The 23,130-nt window shown below is 51.1% G+C and overlaps 9 protein-coding genes across 9 annotated transcripts; 3 read left to right on the top strand and 6 right to left on the bottom strand.

Annotated features, from left to right (window-relative positions):
• Nucleotides 1-5: 5 nt before the first annotated feature.
• BX661DRAFT_186400 (uncharacterized protein) lies at nucleotides 6-1,993 on the bottom strand. The gene has a single exon (XM_051537031.1). The coding sequence runs from the start codon at nucleotides 1,845-1,847 to the stop codon at nucleotides 12-14; it is 1,836 nt and encodes a 611-aa protein (XP_051389829.1). The 5' UTR covers nucleotides 1,848-1,993; the 3' UTR covers nucleotides 6-11.
• A 2,714-nt stretch (nucleotides 1,994-4,707) lies between these two features.
• Nucleotides 4,708-6,564, bottom strand: BX661DRAFT_200093 (oligomeric Golgi complex subunit 6; the record flags this gene model as incomplete). The annotated part of the gene is made up of 1 exon (XM_051538378.1): nucleotides 4,708-6,564. The coding sequence occupies one exon, from the start codon at nucleotides 6,562-6,564 to the stop codon at nucleotides 4,708-4,710; it is 1,857 nt and encodes a 618-aa protein (XP_051389828.1).
• Nucleotides 6,565-6,896: 332 nt separating this feature from the next.
• BX661DRAFT_186397 (ras protein) lies at nucleotides 6,897-7,951 on the bottom strand. Its single transcript, XM_051537030.1, has 2 exons — nucleotides 7,614-7,951; nucleotides 6,897-7,389 (listed from the first exon to the last, which is right to left on the bottom strand). Exons 1-2 carry the CDS (start codon nucleotides 7,823-7,825, stop codon nucleotides 6,972-6,974), a joined length of 630 nt encoding a protein of 209 aa, XP_051389827.1. The 5' UTR covers nucleotides 7,826-7,951; the 3' UTR covers nucleotides 6,897-6,971.
• A 1,241-nt stretch (nucleotides 7,952-9,192) lies between these two features.
• On the top strand, nucleotides 9,193-10,416 carry BX661DRAFT_186395 (uncharacterized protein). Its single transcript, XM_051537029.1, has 2 exons — nucleotides 9,193-9,545; nucleotides 9,651-10,416. The coding sequence occupies exons 1-2, from the start codon at nucleotides 9,425-9,427 to the stop codon at nucleotides 10,157-10,159; spliced, it is 630 nt and encodes a 209-aa protein (XP_051389826.1). The 5' UTR covers nucleotides 9,193-9,424; the 3' UTR covers nucleotides 10,160-10,416.
• Nucleotides 10,407-11,616, bottom strand: BX661DRAFT_186394 (uncharacterized protein). Its single transcript, XM_051537028.1, has one exon. The coding sequence runs from the start codon at nucleotides 11,247-11,249 to the stop codon at nucleotides 10,512-10,514; it is 738 nt and encodes a 245-aa protein (XP_051389825.1). The 5' UTR covers nucleotides 11,250-11,616; the 3' UTR covers nucleotides 10,407-10,511.
• Nucleotides 11,617-12,282: 666 nt separating this feature from the next.
• BX661DRAFT_186393 (uncharacterized protein) lies at nucleotides 12,283-15,676 on the bottom strand. Its single transcript, XM_051537027.1, has one exon. It carries the CDS (start codon nucleotides 15,574-15,576, stop codon nucleotides 12,424-12,426), a length of 3,153 nt encoding a protein of 1,050 aa, XP_051389824.1. The 5' UTR covers nucleotides 15,577-15,676; the 3' UTR covers nucleotides 12,283-12,423.
• A 383-nt stretch (nucleotides 15,677-16,059) lies between these two features.
• On the top strand, nucleotides 16,060-17,826 carry BX661DRAFT_186392 (uncharacterized protein). The gene has a single exon (XM_051537026.1). The coding sequence runs from the start codon at nucleotides 16,124-16,126 to the stop codon at nucleotides 17,726-17,728; it is 1,605 nt and encodes a 534-aa protein (XP_051389823.1). The 5' UTR covers nucleotides 16,060-16,123; the 3' UTR covers nucleotides 17,729-17,826.
• A 993-nt stretch (nucleotides 17,827-18,819) lies between these two features.
• On the top strand, nucleotides 18,820-20,739 carry BX661DRAFT_186391 (Metallo-dependent phosphatase-like protein). Its single transcript, XM_051537025.1, has 2 exons — nucleotides 18,820-19,149; nucleotides 19,420-20,739. The coding sequence occupies exons 1-2, from the start codon at nucleotides 19,030-19,032 to the stop codon at nucleotides 20,671-20,673; spliced, it is 1,374 nt and encodes a 457-aa protein (XP_051389822.1). The 5' UTR covers nucleotides 18,820-19,029; the 3' UTR covers nucleotides 20,674-20,739.
• On the bottom strand, nucleotides 20,730-22,246 carry BX661DRAFT_186388 (uncharacterized protein). Its single transcript, XM_051537024.1, has one exon. The coding sequence runs from the start codon at nucleotides 21,997-21,999 to the stop codon at nucleotides 20,854-20,856; it is 1,146 nt and encodes a 381-aa protein (XP_051389821.1). The 5' UTR covers nucleotides 22,000-22,246; the 3' UTR covers nucleotides 20,730-20,853.
• Between the last annotated feature and the right edge of the window lie 884 nt (nucleotides 22,247-23,130).

Raw genomic sequence — 23,130 nt, 5'->3', positions numbered from 1 at the left:
TTCGGCTTTAATTACAATACACTAAACACTGGCGAATCCCAGATCTGATAGTCGCACGTGTTTCTGGGATTCCCTAGTGGGCGCAACGCCATTAGACGCGCATGGTACTTGCCCTGCGGCACGTCAATCTCGACTGTAGCCTCTTTGTCCTTGTAAATCTTGTTAGTGATGATGGCTCCGGAAAGCGAGTCGCCGCTATTGGGAAGATTACGGATATTGTACTCTTGGTAGCCATATGCCAGATACCCGCGCGTCTTGTTCTTGTTGTCGAGCATCGTGGCAGAGATCACGCGGGTTGGAACGTCAATGCTGTACACCAGCCAAGCTGTCGTGTTTTTGCTGATGACTAGCTGCGATGAATCGGCGATAATGCTGAGGTTGGCATCAGCGAGCGCAGGAAGCCCCGACTGCGCGGAGGACGTCATTACATCTAGTGCGCGGTAGTTGCCATTGAATCCGGCATAGGGCACTACATAGTTGCCGCTGGGCGCGGGCTCCTGATTCCACTTTAGCGTAAAATTGAGGAAGCCCCCGTAGAACCATCGGTCAGACTCTTGCAACCCGTAAGGCGCAACAATGTACACAATAAAGTTGCGCGACTGGCCGGCTGGGATGTACTGAGATTTAGTCTGGGTAAACACCTGGGGAAGTGTGCTGCTCGATGCGGCGGCGGCGGTGGCGACAGTGGTGTTTTCGGCTGGCCATGTGCGCGGTGTGAGGCTGAGCGTGCCATTGGCCGAGTACATCGAGATGGAGTTGGCCGCTGTGCTTTCGAGAGATATGAGCATTCCACGAGTGCAATCCGTGTTGTTGACGTTGATCGACCGCACGGCCCAGCGGACAGAGCCCAGTGACTGTAGCTGAGGGATATCTTTGACTGGGCCCCAGTTTGTGTCGTTAATTGTCAGCGTTGGTGGGCTGATGAGGACGCGAGACATGATGGCGTCGTACACATTGACCAGCCCCGAGCCGCTCGAATACGGATGCACCAACTTGCCAGTATTGTCGTCTTTCAGCGGCTTGGCAGAGGTCATTAGCGCCTTGCGGATGTCGTTGACACTGAAGTTTGGCCGCGCCTGTTTAAGCAGCGCGACAGTGCCAGAGACGTACGGTGTGGCCATCGAGGTTCCTGAGAGTGAGGCGTATTTGCCCATACTGAGTGGGAAGGTCGACCAAATGCTGCCGCCAGGGGCTGAAATCACTGGATCAATGTCGAGCTCAGGCGACGGGCCAAACGAGCTGAATGAGGACATCTGGCCGCCTGTAAATGCAGCAAAAGTGCTGACTGCACCCTTGCGCGATTTGATTGTCACCACGCCAATGCCGCTGCCGTTGCCTTGCAGAATGCCGTTGATGATAAAGGCACCGTCGTCTGCGGTCAGCATGGCAACCGGGATATTAACGGCCGGATCAAGTGCAGCGTTCATAATTCCATTGGCATTGTTGTATATGAGCACGCCAATGGCGCCGGCAGATTGCGCAAAGCGCACCTTCACGGTAAATGTGCAGGTACCGCGCTTGATCAGCGCAATCCTTCCCGTGAGGTTGACAAATGTGGGGTACTCTGAGCAGCCAAGCAGGCTGCCAGTGGCATCCAGTGGGGCAACGATAGGTATGTCTGACTCAAACACAAAGGGCGCCTTGTCGGCGTTTGAATCCTCTACATACACCGAGCGGTAAGCTCCACTAGGCAAGGTAATGTTGGCCACCTGGCCGGTGATATTCCAATTGTCCACCGAGCCCACGCTGATAACGCCGCGTCCGACCGCAGGCGACCCGGCAGTGAACATACCATTGGATCCGTCGTTGCCAATGGCGGCGACGACAACCACGCCCTTTTGTGTCATCTTGGAACATGCGACCGCCAGGGGATCCTCGGGCCATCCGCCGCCACCGAGCGACAAACTAATGACATCGTGGCCGTCATTAAAGGCAGCCTCAATGCCCTGCAAGATAATATCATCGGGCGCCGACACTGAGCCGCCCACCGCACAGCTGAACACACGGTACATGCCGAGAGTGGCTCCCGGAGCAACCCCGTGGACCTCCGGGCCTTGCCCGCCAATAATGCCGGCGACATGCGTGCCATGGCCATCGCAGTCCATCGGAGTCTTGTTGGGCTCGATAATAGGGTTGTCATTGTTAAAGTCAAAGCGATCGCCAATAAAGTCCTCGCCGTACTGCCACGGGCAGCCAGGGGTCTTCCAACATGCACCGAGCTCAGGGTGGTTATAGTCGACGCCGCTATCAACAATTCCAATCTTAATTCCCTTCCCGTCAATCCCCAAGTCCCTCAACACCTTGTCGACGCTCGTCATGTGGTGGTGGAAAAAACCTGTGCTGTTCTGCGGCGCAAATGAGTACTTTAGATCATGAAATCTTACAGGCCACACGCGTCGAACGCCGCGCACCCGGGCTAGTTCTACGGGGTCGGTGTCGCGCGCAGTGGTGACAGAGAAACCATTGAAGACTTTTGTGAACTGATTGCTGATGGTCACCTCGGGCAGAGCCTCGATGTTGGCGATGAAGGCGTTGACATTGACGCTGCGCGCTTCTTCTTCGAACTCTATTATGTAGGAACCTGGTTTAATCCGCACGTTTGATGGGTATGTGACAACTTTGTCCTCGGGCGCTATGGTGTTAGCCAAGGACCAGCCGGTGCCAAAGGCGATGAGCAAGAGCGCAGATGTTATGCACTTGGTCATTATTTTGTGAAAAGGACAAATAGCAAGCCAATTTTTTTGTTTACGGGGAGGAAATATGATAATGGCCAAGAGCTATACAATAAATTATTTAAATATATGTGTGTTTATGAAATAGGATTCTATTAGGAATAAAAATGTAAAATGTAAAATGTAATACGATATAAAATGAAAGAGATAAATTGTCAACATACATGGTCCATCGAGAGACTATTGAACATGTCTGTGTAGATGGTTGTGAATGTAGATGTTTGTGTGTGCGGGGTGGGGGTGGGATGGGGTGAGGTGGGTGACGAAATGGTTAATTGTAATATTAACATTAGAATATTGGAATACTGAAGTATTGGAATTCAAGACATGGCGTATGTGTGTGTGGGGGATGTTGTTAATATAGAGATTAATCCTTGGGGTTTTGGCCAAAGACCATGCGGAGTAATCATAAAATATTAAGGCATAAATTTAAAACAGCAGCGAACTTCTTTTTTATGATCAACACAATGTCTCTGATAGCCCGATACATATCATCTGGTTCTGAATGCACTTCCCCTCGCATTGTCACGCCAATTGAAAAAGTTTGAATAACTGGTTTTTTTTGGTGGATACTTGGGTTTTGGATTATATAAATATTTTATGGTTTGATAGACTGGCAAATACTAAATTACGAGTATTTTTGAGAAACATTAGAATGATTAATTTTAATCGCGTATGTATATTGTGGTGAATACACATGCTTTGCATTTGTGATCGTTTGCAACATAAAGTCCCACAGGCTTGCTCACTTGATTTGAGGTAAGCATCCCATAGAAAATTGGACAATGTCGCACGTGTAAAAAAATTGCCTAGTGCTAAATTTAAAATAAAAAACATTCACCTTGACACCCTATCCTCATGAATATTTAAAAAGTAAAAGTAGAGTAAATAATGAGCGGCATTGAGCTCTTTGACTACGCAGACTCCCGGCTCGGCACGGCAATTTCCAGCGACTACCCGAGCACAACCAACCATTCAGTTTCCAATCTAGTAAGCAAGCAGCACACCGCACACTCAGCCCCATCACTACTCCCTGTATCACTCGGGCAATTACAGCAAGGTAAGGGATTCATGGCCGAGTCGTTTGTCAAACCACCGGTCGAAGTGACCCTTGAATTTGCGCACCAGGTTTCCCTGGCAGCCATAGTGGTGGATCCGCGAATCCGGCAGCACGCGGCCAGAGTCGTCAGTGTGTTTACATGGAATTCGCGGCAGGACAAGTGGGAAATGCTGGGCCCACAACTGGTCTGGGAAAAAAACGACCATATGGCGGCACTGCCGCAGGCATTGTACAATGGAGAGCTGGGGTGGCAGCGGGTAGCCGAGGCCATGCGGCGGCAGCAGCAGCAGCAGCAGCAGCGGTATCACCAGCACCAGCACCAGCACCAGCACCAGCACCAGCACCAAAACCAGCAGCACCAGCAGCACCAGCAGCAAGGACAATGCGCTGCCGCTCTTGTATCCAAATGGCAGGCGTTCACACAACGGCCCAATTCCTTGCACACAGTGAGGCGGATCAAAATCCGCATAACGTCGATGCACCATGCGCAGCCGCCAGGCCTGGGCGGAATTCTTATCTGGGCGCAGCCGTCGCAGTGGCTGCCGATGGACCTCAGAGCGCAGGCGTGGGAGAGCGCGCGACAATGCAATGTGGCCGAGCACAAGCAAGCCGAGCACAAGCAAGCCGAGCACAGGGTGGTGGGCAGCTCGCTGGGCGAGTGCCCGGGCGAGTTCATCGACTTTATCACCCAGAACATCATGGTCGACCCGGTGGTGCTGCCCGGCGGCGCTCGCTGCGACCGGTCCACGATCCGCAGGCACCTGGGCACGCTGCAGACCGACCCATTCACGGGCCTTCCGATGGAGTACGGCCAGGCCAAGCCAGACCTAGCGCTGCAGCAGCGGATCCAAAGATGGGGCGGAAAACAAGCAAAATAGGTGGAATCAAAGCAAATCAAAGTGGGAGATTAAAGAATCACAGCAGCGTCGACACGGTTTCGGGCGGCAACAGCAGCGCCAGCTCAGCGCTGCCGCGCATCGACGCGGCGACTCTGGCGTAGAACGCCGCGTACTCGTCGACAAACAAGCGCGCAACATCGGCGGCCACGTTGCGCGCCAGCGCGTGGTTATGCAGGCGCGCGACCAAGCGCGAAACATCAAAGTCCGACGCGCCCTTCAGCTGCGCATTGAAGGCCTCGATCTCCGCGGCGCCGACGGTGCTCTGCGCCAGCGGCAGCTGCGCCCGGTCGCGCAGCACCGCGCACAGCTGCGCGCGCAGCTCATCCACCAGGGCGGCCTCGCGCACGCGCACGTCGGCGACGCACTGCGCCAGCAGCCGCTGCGCAAACGGCGCCAGCGCGTCAAGCACAGCGCCAACCACGTTGAGCTCAAACATGGCCTGCTCGTAGCCGCGCAGCCGCGTCCTCGGCGCCGCCGCCTGCGCCTCGTGCAGCGCGCGGCGCAGGACGCCGGCGATGGCACCGACCACCGACGCGCCCGGGCCGCCGGCGCTGGCATCGTCCACCGAGTCCATGTGCAGGCGCAGGATGCCCGTGGCCGCCGCCAGCAGCCCTGCCAATGCCGCCGGCGCGTCCAGCGCTGGCGTCACGGCCGCAAAGTCCGCCGCGTCCGCCAGCTCGCCGAGCCGCCGCAGCAGCTGCGCGTGCGCCTGCCGCTCCAGCGCCTGCACCGTCGCCAGCAGCGCGCCGCCCGGCAGCGCGCCGCCGAACAGCGCGGCGTAGAAGCCCAGCACGCTGGCGACGCGGTACAGCGCCACCGCGTCGCGCATCGAGCCGACGGTCTGCGCCACGCGGATCTCCAGCGGCCGCGCGACGTTCGCCAGCGCACGCGGCAGAAGCGCGCTGGCGCCTACGTCACGGCCGCGCTCGCCAACCATCGCGCCGAGCAGCTCGCGCTCGGAGGCGCACGCCTGGTGGACCCAGGCGAGCATGTCGCCGACGAAGCGCTGCGGATCGCCGGCATGCGCCTCGATCGGCCGCGGCCGGCCGCCGGGGCCTCCGGTGGCCAGGGCGCGCAGGAAGGCCTGCTCCAGCGCCGCGCACCGCACGCTGGCGATCTCGGCCTCGGCCGCGGCTGCCAGCGCCGCGTGCGGCGCGAGCCTGGCCAGCGCCCGCCTGAGCTCGGCCGCGGGCTCGGCCGCGGGCGCGTCGCCGGCAAGCTGCTGCCGCACGGCCGCCAGCGCCCACCGCAGCAGCGCGTCGAACGCGTCGCCCTCGACGCGCTCCAGCTCGGCGGCCATTTCGCGCGCGGCCAGGCGGTCGCCCAGCAGGCGGCACTCGGCGCGCGCCTCCGCCACGCGGTCCAGCGCGGCGAAAAACACCGCGTCGACCGTGGGTGGCCGCTGGGACAGCGCCGCCCGGTGCGCCGGCGCCAGCGTGAATTTCTCGGCCAGCCGCTGCGCCAGCGTGCGGCGGCGCTGCAGGTCGCGCTGCTCCTCGCCCAGCAGCGCCGCCTGCTGCGCTGCGCCCGCGGTGGCGCGCAGTGCCCGGCCAACCTGCTGGCGCAGCGCCAGGCACTGCTGGTCGATCGCAGCGACGTTGGCCTCGAGCTCGCCGAAGACTGCGTCGACCGCGCCCAGGGCCAGGACAAACTCCTCGTCCAGCGCCTGGGTCCGCTCGGCCATGTCCTGGCGCACGTCGCGGTGCCTCGCCAGCCGCGCCAGCGCACCCTCAGCGCCTCCCGCGTCCCCGTAGCTCGAGGCTAGCGTCTGGAGCGTCTGCCGCACCGAGGCCGAGTCCAGGGGCTGCTGGACGATTTGCTGGACGCGCCGGCCTAGCGACCCGCCGAGGAGCCGCGCAGTGTCTGTGGTCATTTTTGAATTTAGGCCCAATTGCGAATTATTGAAAAACAATGAGTAATAGCGGAGGGAGAGGGAGAGTGGCCGCTGCTGGATGGCGCCTAGCTGCGTCAGGCCTAGCCCTGTCGAGTGCCCCACTGCTTGGCTGATGCAACAACGGCTCATCTCTCTCTCTCTCTTTGCGAGTCGCAAGCGCTGCGTTCTTTTTAGGTAGGTGCAAGCTGCGCCTGGGAGCTGATACGGAAAAGAAAAAATGCGATGTGGGCGGTGGTCCCCCCCCTACTCAGTTTTTCAGAGCCTCTGTGCACCACAAATCAAAATAGAAAGTAGAGAAATTGGTATTAAGAGAGAAAAAGAAAGAAAGTATTAAGGAAAAAAAAGCCGAAGGGGGGGAGGGAGAGAGTTCAAAACTTGCGCTTTTTTTACAGGATAATGCATCCACAGCCAGCAGCTCCGTCCTCGGGCGACCCGTACCCAGGCTGCTGGCCACCAGCACCCTTGGCGTTGGTCGGCACCGTGGCAAACTCCTTATTGTAGCGGCGGATCTCCTGCACCAGCGTGTAGAAGGCCTCCTTGACGTTCGTCTTGGTCTTGGCCGAAGTCTCATGGAACGGACAGCCAAAGGCCCGTGCAATATCCTGGCCCTCCTGCGTCGACACCTGCCGCTCGCTCTCCAGATCCGCCTTGTTGCCGCACACAATCATTGGGAAGTAGTCGCGGTCCTTCACCCGCAGAATCTGCTGCTGGAACGTCGGCATCTCCTCGAAGGAGTTCCGAGACGTAATGCTGTACACAAGCAAGAATCCCTCGCCTGTCCGCATGTACTGCTCACGCATAGCACTACAAACAAACGTTTGGTCACAAAGAAAAAAGCGAAGCGCGTTTAGTGATCGACATGTTTGTTGTTGTTGTTGTTGTTGTTGTTGTTGTTGTTGTTGTTGTTGTTGTTGTTGTTGTTCTGTGAAAGAGTGCCCACAAAATCAACCTAACAGAAAAAGACATAGCGCGCATACAAACACAAAGAGGTGCATGCCCCTCATTTTCAATCTTTTTGTTGGCCTTACCTGTACTCCTCCTGCCCAGCCGTGTCCAGCACATCAAGCATTGCCGTCTCATTATCAATCGTGCACTGCTTACGGTACGAGTCCTCAATGGTCGGGTCATACTCGTCAACAAAGTGCGCTTGGATAAATTGAATCGTCAACGCAGATTTACCCACTCCACCGCCGCCAACAACCACCAGTTTGTATTCACGAATAAGTTGATTCCCCGACATTATAAAAGAAATATGAATTTATATGAATTATTTTATTCGAGATGGAAATTGTAATAAATAAAAAGAAGAAAAATGTATTATAATAAATGTATCAAAATAATAATAATAATAATAATAATAATAATAGCAATAGCAATAATAATTAAATAGAAAAAATGAACAACGACAATGGCCACGACAACGACCACGACCACGACAACGACAATGACAACGACAACAAAAAATGAACAACAAAAAACGACAACAAAAGGATGAGGAAAATAATGAATCTGACAGTTCGTTTATTTTACTTTTCTGTTTTGGAAACAACCTTTTTTTTATTCACGCATGAGAAAAATCCACATGATCGACAATATAAATAAATCCACTGAGAAGAAAAGACAGACTGAGCTTTACTTTTTTTTTTTTAAATTCCCCCTCCCTTCTTTTTTTTCATTAAGCGCACAGTACGTCAGCCAGTCAGCCAGTTAGCCAGTCAGCCAGCCAGTCTCTCTCCCTCTCAATGACCAAGAAAAGAGCAGTTTTGTTCTTTTATCGACAGAAATGCTAGTTATCAATTGACATTGAACTCAATACGAATTGGGCTTTTTGCCCAACCTTCCCTCTTTTCTGCTTCTTTTTCTTCTTTTTCTTTTGCTTTGTTCCAAATATATGATTATCTATCTATCTGTGTTTGTGGCTGCATCCAAGCTCCACTTTATTCCAACCAAACCAAACCAAACCAAACCAAATCAAATCAAATCAAATAGCTCGTTCATGTTGGATCCAAATCATGGATGAGCCAAAAATAAATATAAAAAAGTCGGTGGCCTGATTGCAAGCGACACCCGCTCACACCCGTGCCACAATCTATCTGCACCGTGTGGATTCTTATTTTTAAAACAATCCTGTGGTGGCTCGCGACTCGACTTGAATATTTGTGTTTAGTCATATTCAGCCAATAGCATGCCAACAGACACCAAAAGAAAAATATCCATCTAAATGATTAAAACTGACACCCTCATCCCCCTCTTTTTTTCTTTTTTTGCATTATGAAGAAAGAAAAATATACAATACAATGCAACGCAACGCAATGCAATTTTTCCATGATTTTGCAGCGCTAAAGCCCTAAATTTTTGACAAAACAAAAATTTTCTCCCTTTTTTGTGGAAAAATCAATGTTGCTTCTTTCGCTTACGTGTGCGTTTCTCATGCTACTGGCTTTTTTAATCATGCTGCTGCTGCTGTCATTCGTTTCCTCTCTTTTTCTCTGATGCTCCTCCCGCTTCATGAAAGAAATATGTGGCTGGAACAGGAAAGAACGAAAATATAACAACCGCAAGAGGAAATGAAAAAAGAAGAAATAAAAAAACGAGAAGAAAAAAAAAAAAAAAAAAAAAAAAAAAAAAAAGTGAAAATTTTCCACCATGAAAAAAGACGGAAAAAAAACATTATCACCCATTTATCCCGTTCCCTATTTTTTAACCTCTTTCTTCTTCTGTTAATTTTTTAGTTTATATATTTCTTTTTTGTTTGGGTGTTTTTGTCCTAGTTTCTAGTTTCTAGCCTACAAGTTTCTTGTCTTTCTCTTTTTTACTTTCTTTTTTCTTACTTTTAGTCATGAGCTCCAAGGTTTTTGTCGGTTCCCTGCCCTTCTCTGTCTCCCAGGAAGAGCTTACTGAGATTTTCTCCAAGTTCGGTGCTGTCCTGCAGACCGTTATCGTCAACGACCGCGAGACAGGTAAATACCATAACTAATTTTTTTGGGCAGATAAAAGTAAAAAATACCAATATTTTTGCACTAAAATACAAACATCTCTTTTTCCCTCCTTTTTTTTGTTGCTAGGTCGCTCCCGTGGTTTCGGCTTTGTTACCTTTGGCACTCCCGAGGAGGCCCAGGCCGCCATTGAGGGTGGTACCGACATGGACGTCCAAGGTCGCAAGATTGTCGTCAACGCCGCCAACGAGCGTGACCCCTCCGCTCCCCGTCCTCAGTTCCAGAGCCGCGGTAGCTACAACAACAACGGTCAGCAGCGCACCTACGGCGACCGTCCTCCTCGTCGCAACTACGAGGATGGCCAGCAGCAGCAGGAGGGCGGCAGCTACCAGCAGCGTAGCAACTATGGCGGTGGCTACCAGCAGCGCACTAACTACCAGCAGCAGGAGGGTGGCAGCTACCCCCAGCGCAGCAACTATGGTGGTGGTTACCAGCAGCGCACAAACCAGGGTGGTTACCAGCAGCGTAGCAGCCAGGGCGGTTACCAGCAGCGCAGCAACTACCAGCAGCAGGACGGTGACTCCTACCAGCAGCAGGAGGGTGCCTACCAGCAGCAGGAGGCCGGTGACCAGATGTAGATAGTTTTTTTCTTTCACCCACACCTTCTTTTCCCCCCTCACCATTCACCGTATAACCTTGCCTTGCTCTCTTGTGCTCGCTTGCTCCGCCCCCTTGGCTTTGTTTTTACCAGCTTATAAAACGCCTCTCTTTTACTCATTTTTCTTGCATTTTTCTTGTACTGGATTAGTAATTGTATAGCTTTTACAACATCAACATTATCAATCAAACGATCAGCAACTGAATGCTTTTTTCATATTGACAATATTCGCACATGCAATCTTGCGTATGATTATTTGGATATTAATTCAACAAGAAAATGTTAAATTTAAAAAAGAAAGAAGAAACAGATTAACTATCTAGTCTCGTTACTCAGTAAAGAGGAGCAGCAACAGCTTCGACAGCGACTGGGGCGGGACCAAAGTAACCAGCCAGGGCAGATGCAAAGAAAGCGCCGTTATCAATATGAATAGCATCCTTCTCGTTGTTAACCGGCATAAAGAAACCGTTGTTACCAGCATACACCGGGCCATCATTGTTTGTAGCCTCGTTAAACGTGGGCTGGACGAAAGTGCTATCAGCAATCTCCTGGTTCTTGCTAACCTGGGTCACATCATTACCCACAGGGTTCAGCACCGAAGCACCCTCCAGCGACAAACCAGCCTTGAGCGTTCCCTGGGACAGAGCACCGCTATTAACCGTGTTGCTATCAATATCCGACAAAGCATTAGCCAACTGGCGCTTATAATAAGGGCCAGCCCAAAGTGCAGGGTTGCTCCAAGCATCAAACACCTTATTTCCATTACCGACGACTGCCGAACCCTGGACACCCTGGGCAACGTTAATCTTGGCATTAAGGAATGCATTGCCGTGGATGTTCTTGTTACTATTGGTGGTTTCAATAGTGTTACCCGTTGCGCCGATAATCTGAGCATTGTCGAAGGATGTCTCGGTGTCGAGAACTCCCTCAGCGAGCTGACCGTTGTTCACAGTGGCCTCGTTGATCGCTGTAGGTCCGTTGACGACATCGCCGAGCTGGCGAAGGGAAAAAGGTGCCGCAAGAGTGCTGCTGGTAAGAGCGAGGAGAGTGACGAGGGCAAATGAACGCATTTTTTTAAAAATTTAAATAGTTTTAAAAAAAGAATAAATGAATGGATGGATGGATGGATGGATGGATATATAGATTTATATAGGATACACAGTTGTTATATATTTAGGTAGGAAAAGGGGTGGAGGTTTTGGATAAGTTAGTGGACGGGAAGGAAGATGGAAAGAAAGAAAAAAAAACGGAAGGACAGTGTATAAAAAAAAGATTTCTCTTGTTGGAACAAATATATCTGCTGTGGATACCCTTCTTCATTATATACTGAATTTTTTGTAAAAAGAAAAATATATATATTATGAAAAGTGTTTCCTGCTGTTTATTTCCTTCCCTCCTTCCTTCCTTACCTCTTCCTCCTCTTCCCCTCCCCTTTTTTCTTTACAAAAAATAACCTCCTCCCTGTAATCCCATCATATTGATTTTCTTAAATGTTTTTTCTTTTCTTTTCGTACGAGAATAATATAATTAAATAAAACAAAAAGAATGAGGCGTTTTACATACTATACAATATAATGAATATGAAAGAAAAACCAATATCATATTTCCTTTTATTAATCTCGATTGTTGTTTGCGCTAAAGTCAAGACAATACAATAACTATTTTCAAAAAAAATTCTAAATTAAAAAAAAAATTTGTGGCTACGACATTTCCTTTCATTCTTTCTTTTTTTAATGTGCAAAAAATATATATATATACAACTAGAAAATTTTGGAATAATCAAGCCACTTATAGTTTTTAATTTTATTTCATATTGTTATATTGTAAAAGAAAATTTTTTTGAACAATATAGTCAATCTTTCATAAGGAAAATATAATCAATAAGTGATACTATTTACTCACTCCGAATTATTTTTTTTGTTTCAATCATATTAATTTTGAATAGAAAAAAGAAAGGGAGCAAAGGGATACGCAGATTTAATATGCGACGCTCATGTTATCAGAAATACTATCACAATAGAAGGCAATGTCACTTTTCTCAAGTTTTTCAATAATAAAATAAGCCATTTGTGCTCGTTTGTATGTAATATATACGGAAATGGCATTGAAATGGTTCTTATATTGAAAAAGTAAAGATAAAAAAACAATACAAAGTACAAAATAATTGCAGCTCCAAGAGACAATCCTCCCTCATTGTCATTCATTCATTAATTTATTCATTCAAAATTTTCAAATTAACTTGCTTCACAGACCACGCTCATTTGTTGATGTTTTTGTCGTCGTTGTCCCGGTATACTGCTCCAGTTTGCGCAGATATCTCGACACCGTCGACATGTGCGCCTTGCGCTCATCCAACAACAACAAGTCAATATCCTTTGGCCCCCCTGCCGCCCCCAGCCTGCCCATCTGCCGCTGATGCGGCCTGTTGGCGCGCTCCGACTCCAGCAAGGCGCTCAAGGACTCGTATAAGGGCTGTGCCTCAGCTGCAGCCTTCTTGTAGGCCTCCCGCTGGCTACTGTGCCTGGTCAGCGCCTCCAAAAGCATCAAAAACGCGTGGCCCACCTCCTCAAAGCTCTCGGACAACTCAGAAGAGGAAACCGACGTCGACGTCATCTGTTGTCCGCCAGGCGGAGAAGACGCAGTAAACCCGAGAGCAGTATCGCAGCGCATAAGTAAATTGACGCGTGCAATTTTCAACAAGGTGTCGCGGTAAAGCCGCGGCTCCAGGCTCAGCGGTTCCTTCTGCACAGTTGACCGCACAACGTCGATCTGTCGGCGGAACCTCGGCACAACAAGCGTGGCGGCTTGCCGGTTAAGCAAGCGCGCAAGAGGGTAGGACGATGGCCACCCAAAGTCGGCGCCTACCAGGCGGCCCTCTGTGGCAGAGTCTGGCGGGGATTGTGCCCGCCACCACTGTGTGTTGACCAGGTACTCGTCGTAGGCGCGCATGGGCACAAGCGAGTTGAAGTACAACCGCACGACGCTGGCTGACACCGTGGTTGTTGCCGGATACGCCGTGTGGATCTGCATGTTGGAGCCCGCCAGCATGGGCGCCACTGTCTGCGCATGCGCCTTCATCGCTGCAACAATGCTCTCAGCCACTTGCGCCTGCTCGCCGCCCGCGAGAACAGTCTCTTGGATGCTGATCTCCAGCGCCACCATCTCGAGCACAGCCGCCGGACACGCAACCAGGCACTCGCGGATACGCGCTCGCACTTGCTCGGCGTCCAGCACCAAAACGGGCCTCGCACCAGCCGAGTCCGCCGCAGCAGCAGCGGCAGCATCGTCGGCAACGTCAAACACAGTGGGAAACAAAAGCACGTGCACCAGACTGTCCAGCTCCTCGCTGCGACCATTAGCCAGGAATGCACGGCAGATGCCTAGGCCCAGCGACAAGCCAGCAATGCAGTCGTGGGGCAGAACGAGCTTCACGACGCCGCGCAGCAGCTTCGCATCGAACAGCGCTGGCGCCTTTTGTGCGTACTGTGCAATCACCTTGTGCTTCTCCACAATAACCTTCCATGCCGGCTGGCCGTTCGACGTGGTCGCCTGCGGGTCAGCAACAAGGTCGGCCAGCTTGGTGCGCAGGCTGGCCAGGTTGAGCCGTTCAAGAACCTGTAGCACCACCGGATGCCGCTGCGCCACCGCCTCTAGCGGAAAGTCCGGCGGCAACCCATAGCCAAAGCGCTCAATGTCGGCAAGAAACGCCGCCGCAGCCTCACCACTGTTCAGGACCGCCTGATTTAAGCCTCCGCTGCCACCGCTGCCCACTCCATCAGCCAGCGAGCTGCCGGCTGCTGCTCCCGAAGACTGTGGCGGAAGTGCCCATGAGTTGTGGCCAGGCCGCGGCTTAACCTTGAACAGATCGCAGAGCGTCTTGTTGGTCTCGGTCTCGTCGCCCAGGTCACCCTCCTCCATCATCCCAAGCACAATCTCAGCGGCCTTGCGCACATCACGTGCGTAAACAGCCTCCTCAGCGGCTGCAAACTCGCTACCAACGCGGTGCACCGCAGCACCCTGCAGCGCTTGTCCAGTCAAGCGGTGTGCGTAGAGGTCGCCACACGAGCTCAGGGTGTAGAAGGTAGTGCCCTTGGCGCGCACGGCAATGACCGAGCCAATGTCGTCTGCCGCGCGGCGCTCGGCCACTACAGCCGCCCTGACCGAGCGCCGGCCGCTGCCGTCAGCAAAGTCCTCAGCGCGCATCGACTGCAGCCACCACGCCTTGTCGCCAGACCCTGTTGACAGCATGTCCGCATGAGACGCGCTCCACGCCACGCTGCGTGCGGCGCCGTGGCCCGTCGGGTGACGCAGCGTCGCCGCCGGCCCGCACTCTGACACATAGCGCAGATCCCACAAGCTAACGGCACCGGACTCGCCGCCAGCCGCCAGCCAGTATGGCACAAACGGCGACCAGGCAACGTCGTTAACTGCGCCCGAGTCGCCGGCTAGCCCAGCGCCGCCCAGCCACGAGCTGTACCCACCAACAGCATCCACAGACGCGCCCGCCGTGCGCCAGACCAGCGAGCGGCCGCGCCGCCGCAGATCAATAATGCTGACAACGCCGTCGGTTCCGCCGGCCGCAATCAGATTGGCCGGCGCCTGCGGGCTCCAAGCGGCGCGGCTGATAGGCTGCGCCGACACTTTCTCGGCGCGCAGCGCATGCTGGCTGCTCGACGCGTCCCATACATTGACGACACCGCCCAGACATGCCAAAAACACATCGGCGCCCGCCGCAACCTGCGCCGGCGGCCACCCGGATGAGCTGCCGGCCGCAAAGGGGGGCGCAAACTCCACACACGATACGCGCTTTGTCGGCACATGGTTGCCGGGCGCAGCAACGTCGATGCTCTTGGCAGCCTTGTTCTTAAACGTTCCAACGCAGCGCACCAGCGGGCCATCGCTATCGTCCGATGCAAATCCCAGCAGCCGCGCGCGATCAACATGGTACAGCACGCTGGTGTTGCGGTCCGTTCCGGCCATCAGCAGGTTGGACTTGAGGGCCAGCGAGTATATAGGAAATTTGGATGCAAACGACGCCTTAACATCGAGTTGATCGTCCAGGCTCTGGACAAAAAACATGTTTGTCTCATAGCTGCCCGATCCAATTGCAAGCAGTGGCTGGTCGTCGCTCAGTGCCATGCACGTGGTGAACCGCGAGTCGTCCGGCAGCGCCAGCGATGTTGACTGCACTCCCTCTGTGTCGCCGGTCTCGCTGGCTATATACGTCTGTCGCCACCGCCTGAGCTTGTCGCCCTGCGGACTCCATGAATCCGCATAGTTGTATGTGCTGTCCAGATGCTGATTGCCATCTGCCGACAAAAGACTGTGTCGCCGTGACCCATTGTCCGTGCTGGCCAGGCTCATTCGAGAGCTGTGTCGGTCGTAGCGCAACGCCATTTGTGTACTGTGGAATTGGAAAATGCAAGTTATAAAGAGGAAAAATGGTATTGTATAAATGAACTGATTGGAAGCGTGAGAAAGGCAGAAATGGTGAAAGGAGTTTCAAATTGGTGGTTGGAAGCTGAGCGCTGTAGAGTGCTGGAAAAAAGCACGTGCTTTGGTTAATCCAAAGTGGGGAAATATGCTGTAATCGGATCAAATTGTTTAAAATATGGCCAAATTTCTGGAATAGGACAAGCCACCGATTGCCGCACGCTCTCACCAGTGGAAGGCATGCAACAAGCCTCTTTTCTGGGTGCATAATTTACAATTGTTACTATTATTATTGACAAGTGATAATAACAAAGCCACTATTGGGCCGGCTGCTTTCTACAAAACATGCCGCCAATTTGAGAAGTTACAAGACAAGACAAAATGACAATGGCAAAAAGGCTAGCAATACAATCGTTTTTTGCTTCTATGTTTCACCACTTGTTTCTTCGTCTGCTCCACTTTGAAAGCAATTATCATATAACATTTCTGCATACTTTTTTCAGTTAAAGCTATGAAGCCCTATGTCTCTTCGCATATGCCACCCGTCGACATCCCGGCGGTTGACCTGCCGACCTTTTTTTTCAACCGCGCGCGCCAGAACCAACACTCAGACAGCAAAGCTCGCCCACTTTTTGTTGATGGGACATCACCAAACGGCCTATCGCTGACTCTGTGCCAGATGCAAGTCCTGTGCGACCAGCTTGCATCTGGCTTTTACCACAGAATGTGTCTACGCCCCGGTGACGTCATCGCTGTGTTTATGCCCAACAGCATATATTACTCAGCCGTTGTGTTCGCTGCTCTAATGACTGGCGCCGCATGCACCTTGGCCAACCCTGCGTACACGGCCCGCGAGCTGGAGCACCAACTCGAGGACTCCAAAGCCATGCTCGTCATTACCACTGCCGAACTGTACAACACCGTGTCCCAGGTCTTTAACACTCCTGAGACCAGAAATAATGTGCTTGTAATCGACAGTGGCGAGGCTGCAAACGGTCTGCGCTCTATTTTCGACATCCTTGATAAGCAGACATACCCTAGATTTTATTTTAAGGAGGATGCAGAGAGCACCAGCATGCCAGCATTTATTCCGTACTCCAGCGGCACGACGGGGCTGCCTAAAGGCGTGGTGCTGAGCCACCGCAATGTTATTTCCAACATTTTGCAGACCGAGGCTATCCAGAAGCTATCGCCGGCAATAAACACAGAGCGCACATCTGTGGCCGTCCTGCCAATGTTTCACAGCTTTGGTCTCCTCTTCCTCTGCTTTCTCATGCCCATCACCGCAATCACCACAGTGGTGATTCCAAAGTTTGAACTGCCACTATTCCTCCGCCTTGTTGAAGAGCATAGAGTGACTGAGGCCATGCTCGTGCCACCCATCATTGTTGCACTTGCAAAAACTGCCATCACAGACCAGTACAATCTCACCAGTCTCAAAGAAGTGATCGTTGGCGCCGCGCCCCTGGATCAGGACACTATCACGGCAATCGAGCTGAAGATGCCTCACCTCAAGATTCTTCAGGGCTATGGCCTCTCGGAATGCAGTCCGGCGATATCATTAAATACGATTGGCGACCGGCGCACGGCCTCGGTTGGTCGGCTTTTGCCTAACATTGATGCCATGGTGTTGGACGAGACGGGTCGCGCGCTTGGTCCCAGTGAGAGCGGTGAGCTGTGCTTCCGTGGCCCCAACAATATGATTGGGTACCTCAATAATTGCAAGGAGACCCGCCTAACCATTGACTCCCACGGCTTCCTCCACACAGGTGATATCGGGTACATCACCAGCGAGCAGTTTGTCTATGTTACTGATCGCAAAAAGGAGCTGATAAAGTTCAATGGCTTCCAAGTTGCGCCTGCTGAATTGGAAGGGCTGTTGCTGCAACATCCCCATGTCAAGGACTGCGCTGTCATTGGTGTTTACGACGAAAGTAGGCAAACAGAAGTACCCAGGGCGTTTTTAGTCTTGAAATCGCCCGACGAAGCTGATGCTGTCGTCAAATGGTTGAATGAGAGGGTGGCTTACTACAAGCGGCTGCGGGGCGGCTATGCAATAGTAGATGCTATTCCAAAAAGCACATCGGGCAAGATTCTACGGCGTATGCTCAAGTAGTATATTTATTTACGTAAGTTTATATGACCAATTTACTTTTTTTAATAGGATATTACATTATAATGCATAAACTCTCCACCATTAAGCAAATAAAATCAGTGAGCTACAATTTAAGGAATGCAAAAATAAATAAAACCATCATATTTTTGTATGTATATATACTACAAGGAAACAAGGATACCTTCAACTTTTTTCCATCATTTTTTGTTATTCTCTCGTTTTTCGTGTCCAACTTTAGAAATATTATATTTAATTACAATGGCTGGCTCAGAATGTAAATCAATCTTCCCAGATGTCGATTTGCCACTCCAGGACCTCCTAGCATTCTTTTTCAAACAAACAAGCAAGTTCCAACCTGACTGCCCAATCTTTGTAAATTCTGACAATGGCCAAACCAAGACCCTCACTGGTGCTCAGCTGCACGGCATGTGTGATACAAGAAATTGCGGCTTGTCTCCGGCGATTGATTAATGAATCAATCACAAGTTAATTACCTACTTGGATATGCGGGAATCCATATGCACATATAAATACCAATGAATATGAACAGTAGAGGCTGTTGATCCCTTAACTTTCTTTTAGTTCATTTTTTTGAAAATAAATACTTTTTAATATAACAAAGACAACTATAAAAAGGGAAAAACAACAATTATTAGTTCTTCCTTTTCTTAGTTTTTAGACAAAATATATTTTAATAGTTTCTTGAATACACCCGCTTACAGAGTGGGTGAACAGCCAGGTTGCTTATTCCAAACATTTGAGGGGCGGACATATGCTTGTGGATGCCATTCCAAAGAGCCTACCGGGCAAAATACTGCGTCGAGTGCTTCGGGATATGGTTACCGATGGGAAACAAATAAACAATGCCTATTAGGTCAGACAATTTATGGTTTTCTTTAAGAAAATCAATATTTAAAATATGTTTCTACAGTCGATGATATTGTTTACAATACGTTGTTACTGCTACAGTCGATAATTATTACTACGTCGTGTTCTGAGCGAGGGGTGATTAATCTATTCTTTTATTTTCACTTTTATACTGCAGACGCAAAGAAGCAACGTTGCAACGCTGACATTCTCTTCATTCTCTACTTTTAAGTTCTTTCACAGAATTACACTCCTTACCCTTCAGTTCACTTTTGAACTTTTATACATTAGCTTTATTTTTAATCCTATTCATTGTTACTCATATATATTTACATCCATCCTTATAAAAAATCTGACGGACGGACGGACAAAGCGCGTTTTCCAAAGCAGGCAGAGGCACAGTCTGTACACAAAATCTACACCCATCCTTTTCAATGACTTCTGGCCGCCGCATCGTTACTCGCATACTTAGGATATACTGGGTCGTCCTGCTCCTTATTGGCGAGATTGGACTCTATCGCTGGCACATTAGCAGGTGTAAATGGCCGAGTCGCGTACGTTTTCTCACCCTCGCTACCATTATTGCTCTCTGCTCACACGATAGCATATTCGTTTCCCCAGCTTTGTCAAAAAAAGAGGGGACACGTATGAGCATATGTGCGGATTTCCAATTGTCCACTTGTAGAAAACAATTGGGGCCGACAAGTGTACATGTTTAACAAAGGTGCTACTGCTGAGCGCCCATTGTTATGTCATTTTAAGCAACAATCACTCATACCTCCCTTGCTCTGATGCCTATATGTTTTTTCAATCACTCTGTTTAGGAGAAACTGGCCGAAGCCAGCCCCGATTTCGTGCACGTGGCGATAGTTGCTGACCCGCAAATTGTCGACCATTACTCGTACGGGCAGTCAGGTTTTTTTCTTCGAACAGTCGAGTTCTTCACTGATATTTACATCCGCAAGTCTTATCGGTTCTTGCAAACCATCCGCAATCCCTCGGCAGTCATATTCCTCGGTGACCTGATGGACGGCGGGCGCGAATGGACCGACGAGGCCTGGCACAAGGAGTACGAGCGCTACAAGAGCCTGTTTGTCAACCGCTCGCCGCAGAGAATGCGCACCTATGACATGGCCGGCAACCACGACATTGGCATCGGAAACACTGTTGTGCCGCACGCACTCGAGCGCTTCCACAAGTACATTGGCCCGACCAACCAGGTGCTCAACATCGCCGACCATGAAATTATCCTGCTTGACACGCTGACTCTGGAAAATGACAACCCACAGACAAGCAATTCCAGCCGCCAACTGGTGCAGCAGCTATCGGAGGATCGCAGCGGCGACAAGCCCCGACTGCTGTTCACACACGTACCGATGAGCCGTCCCGACGGAACGTACTGTGGATTCGAGCGCCAGAGCAAAATAAAGTTTCTGCCGAACCGCCGCGGATACCAGTTCCGCGACCAACTTTTTGCAAACACGACCCTGCGCTTGCTCGACGCCATCCGACCCAATGCTGTGTTCAGCGGTGACGACCATGACTCGTGCACGGTCGAACACAAAATTCCCTCGTCGCAGAATACGACAACCGAGTACACGATCGGCGCGTTTGGCTGGGCCAGCGGCGTGCCCATTGCCAGCTACGCGCTGATGACGCTGTATCCGCGGACAAGCAAGGTAAATGCACAGTTCCAGGTGAGGCGGTGCTTCTTGCCGTACCAGCTGGGCATTTACGAGGTCTACATTGCCAGCTTTGCCATGTCTTTGCTTGTTGTCGCTGTACTGTGCTACCGGGGCTCGCACAGCTACCATCCGGCGGCATTGTACAGCCAGATCAACCGCGGCTCGAGTGATGCGCCCGAATGCGAGAGGCATCTTGTCTACTTCTCGTTGCCGTCGTCAGAATCGTTGTCCCCGTCGCCGTCGTCGTCGCTGCCGCTGCCCGTGATCACGCCTGGCAAATGGTCGTTCAGCAAGCGCGGATTTTTTGCCCAGTTCCTTAGCATCATGAAGGAGATCATTTGCGTGGCAGTGCCGACGTACATCCTGTGCCTGTCATACTTTTACGTGTGTTAGATTAAAGAAAAACAATAATTTTCAAGGCAGTCAAAATCAAGCGAATTATGTGTAAATAATTTTATGTTTTATGATTAAATTTTTGGCAAAAATGAAAAACAGTGTGGAAAAAATAAGAACAAAAGAAAGTTTTAATAGACTCGATTGAAGGAATCAAACAGAGCCCCAAGATGGGACCATTTACCACCTGCGGTTGGCACCACCACGGTTGCCGCCGAAGCCACCACGGCTTCCGCCACGGCCTCCACCACGACCGCCGAAGCCACCACGGCCTCCACCGCGGCCACCACCGCCGTTCTCGTTGTTGCGGGGGGCAGAGTAGTCCAGACGAATGGCACGGCCGTCGAGGTCAGAGTTGTTCCACTGCATGGCGCTGGTGGCCGACTCGACAGTGTCGAACTCGATGTAACCGTAGCCCTTCATGCGACCGGTGTCACGGTCAGTGATGACGCGCACAGAGACGACCTCGCCACACTCGGTGAACGCACCGCGGATGCTGTCCTCGGTAGAGTTGAACGACAGGTTACCAATGAACAGAACCTTGGAGGGGGCCGACGCGGGCTTATCACCACCGGGGGCGGCGGCGCGGGGGCGGGAGGTGGAGGTGGTCTCGTCGATGCGGATTTCGCGGCCGTCGATCTCCAGACCAGTGGCAGCCAGGGCCTTGACCTGGGCATCCTTGTCGGTGAAATCAACGTAGCCAAAGCCGCGGGAGCGGCCGGTATCGGCGTGGGTGGCAACGCGGGCGTCGGCAATGTCACCGTAGGAGGCAAACAGCTCGCGGAGGGTCTCACCCTCGGCGGAGAACGGCAGGTTGCCAATGAAAATGGAGAAGAGCTCACCCTCGGTCTTCTGCTTCTTGGTCTCCTGGACGTCGGTCTCGGTGGCATCCTCCATCTCAACGTCGGACTCGGCCTTGCGCTTAGCGCCCTCCGAGGCCTCAGACGAGGACTCGGAATCAGACTCGGAGTCAGAGTCAGAGTCGGAGCCGGAAGCAGACTCGGAGCTGTCGGAATCGGACGACTCGGCCTTGGCCTCAACCTTGGCCTCAGCCTCAGACTCGGAGTCAGAGCTGTCCGAGGACTCGGAGTCGCTGCTCTCCTCCTTGGCGGCGGCCTTCTTGGCGGTCTCCTTCTTCTTGGGCTTCACCTCCTCCTCGGACTCAGAATCGGAGCTGGAGCTGGAGCTGTCGGAATCAGAGCTGGAGTCAGAGCTGGACTCGGACGAGGACTCCTTCTTGACGACCTTCTTGGGCGCAACCTTCTTCTGCTTGGTGTCCTTGGACACGCTCTTGGAGGATGACTTGGTGGTGGTAGACTTGCCCATTGTTAAATGATTTTTTTGGTATGTGTGATTCTGTGATGTTATATACAGAGAAAAAAGTGTTTATAAGAAACTTGAGAATCAAACAAGAAAAAGAAGCCGTAAAATATAGAAAGTGTTTAAAGAAAAGAGAAACGGGAGAGTATTTGTGACTAGGGAGGCTCAGCTTTAAGGAAAACTTTTTTTTTCTTGAGTTTGTTTGTTTCGTTTGACAGCAGTTTTTTTTTTGCTAGTGAGGTGAAAATTTTAGCTTTTTTTTTCTCATTTGTAAATATTATAGGTGTGCAAAGTAGTTTGGACCAACTTTTTTTTTGGGTGATTTAGCGATCATGGATTATAAACTTGACTTGATTATGATTATGATTACAAAGTATTTGATTAGTCAAGCCCGAACAAATAACAAGACAGGTTTTCAATTTTTCTGAATCGTATTGATTGGTCGATGGGACAATTGATAGACTTTTCAATGGATTTTCACCGAAAATTTTTATTATGCAAGTGCGCACGACCCATCCTGCAGGCTCTTACACAAATAAACAGAACAGGGCACAATGTAATGCTCTGTGTATGTACACTCCCAGCTGCTGCTGCCACTCCATGCTAAACTAACTGCACATTGGCTTATTATTTTTGCCAAATGAAAATGAAACACAGTTGTTGGTTCTAAGCTGGAGGGATCTGCAACAATGAAAAGACTGAACTTAGGCCTTACAAAGGATGAAGAAATGAATATTTATTTTACAAGTTGAACAAGGTAAGTATTAAACACAGTTCGGGGGAGGGGAGAAGATGGGCAATTTCAGCCTGCCCAATGGCAGCGGATGCTTGAAATTAATTTCTCCCTTCCAGCCACACACAAATTCAATCATGTTTCAATGTAATGTGAGGCGAAAGGGAGATAAAGTAGGCTGAAAGCCGGTACTCGTAGAAAAGCCGAATAGATCCATTTAAATCTGATTCGCTTAAATCTTCCCCCATGTAATCTTTGCCGGCTTGTCACAGGGGTTCGATACATGAGGCATGTACGAGCTCAGCAAGTTAGTGCCAAAGCCGCAGCCGGTGCACACGTAGGTGTAATCGATGACGGACGCTGAGAATGGCAGCGCACTATGGTTGTGAAGAGAGTCGACGGGC

This window comes from Kickxella alabastrina (assembly GCF_025024165.1).
Source record: "Kickxella alabastrina strain RSA 675 chromosome Unknown BX661scaffold_21, whole genome shotgun sequence".
NCBI lineage: Eukaryota > Fungi > Kickxellomycota > Kickxellomycetes > Kickxellales > Kickxellaceae > Kickxella > Kickxella alabastrina.
The sequence above is the reverse complement of the archived record's forward strand: the minus strand, read 5'-3'. Positions and strand labels throughout refer to the sequence as shown.

Excerpts from the sequence above, each read along its gene's own strand:
- BX661DRAFT_186388 (XM_051537024.1), bottom strand. The coding sequence starts at position 21,999 with ATGGGCAAGTCTACCACCACCAAGTCATCCTCCAAGAGCGTGTCCAAG.
- BX661DRAFT_186393 (XM_051537027.1), bottom strand. The coding sequence starts at position 15,576 with ATGGCGTTGCGCTACGACCGACACAGCTCTCGAATGAGCCTGGCCAGC.
- BX661DRAFT_186400 (XM_051537031.1), bottom strand. The coding sequence starts at position 1,847 with ATGACACAAAAGGGCGTGGTTGTCGTCGCCGCCATTGGCAACGACGGA.
- BX661DRAFT_186391 (XM_051537025.1), top strand. The coding sequence starts at position 19,030 with ATGACTTCTGGCCGCCGCATCGTTACTCGCATACTTAGGATATACTGG. Across the intron at positions 19,150-19,419 it reads GGTGTAAATGGCCGAGTCGC|GAGAAACTGGCCGAAGCCAG; the intron begins GTACGTTTTCTC and ends CACTCTGTTTAG.
- BX661DRAFT_186397 (XM_051537030.1), bottom strand. The coding sequence starts at position 7,825 with ATGTCGGGGAATCAACTTATTCGTGAATACAAACTGGTGGTTGTTGGC. Across the intron at positions 7,390-7,613 it reads GCTGGGCAGGAGGAGTACAG|TGCTATGCGTGAGCAGTACA; the intron begins GTAAGGCCAACA and ends GTTTGTTTGTAG.
- BX661DRAFT_186395 (XM_051537029.1), top strand. The coding sequence starts at position 9,425 with ATGAGCTCCAAGGTTTTTGTCGGTTCCCTGCCCTTCTCTGTCTCCCAG. Across the intron at positions 9,546-9,650 it reads CGTCAACGACCGCGAGACAG|GTCGCTCCCGTGGTTTCGGC; the intron begins GTAAATACCATA and ends TTTTGTTGCTAG.
- BX661DRAFT_186392 (XM_051537026.1), top strand. The coding sequence starts at position 16,124 with ATGAAGCCCTATGTCTCTTCGCATATGCCACCCGTCGACATCCCGGCG.
- BX661DRAFT_186394 (XM_051537028.1), bottom strand. The coding sequence starts at position 11,249 with ATGCGTTCATTTGCCCTCGTCACTCTCCTCGCTCTTACCAGCAGCACT.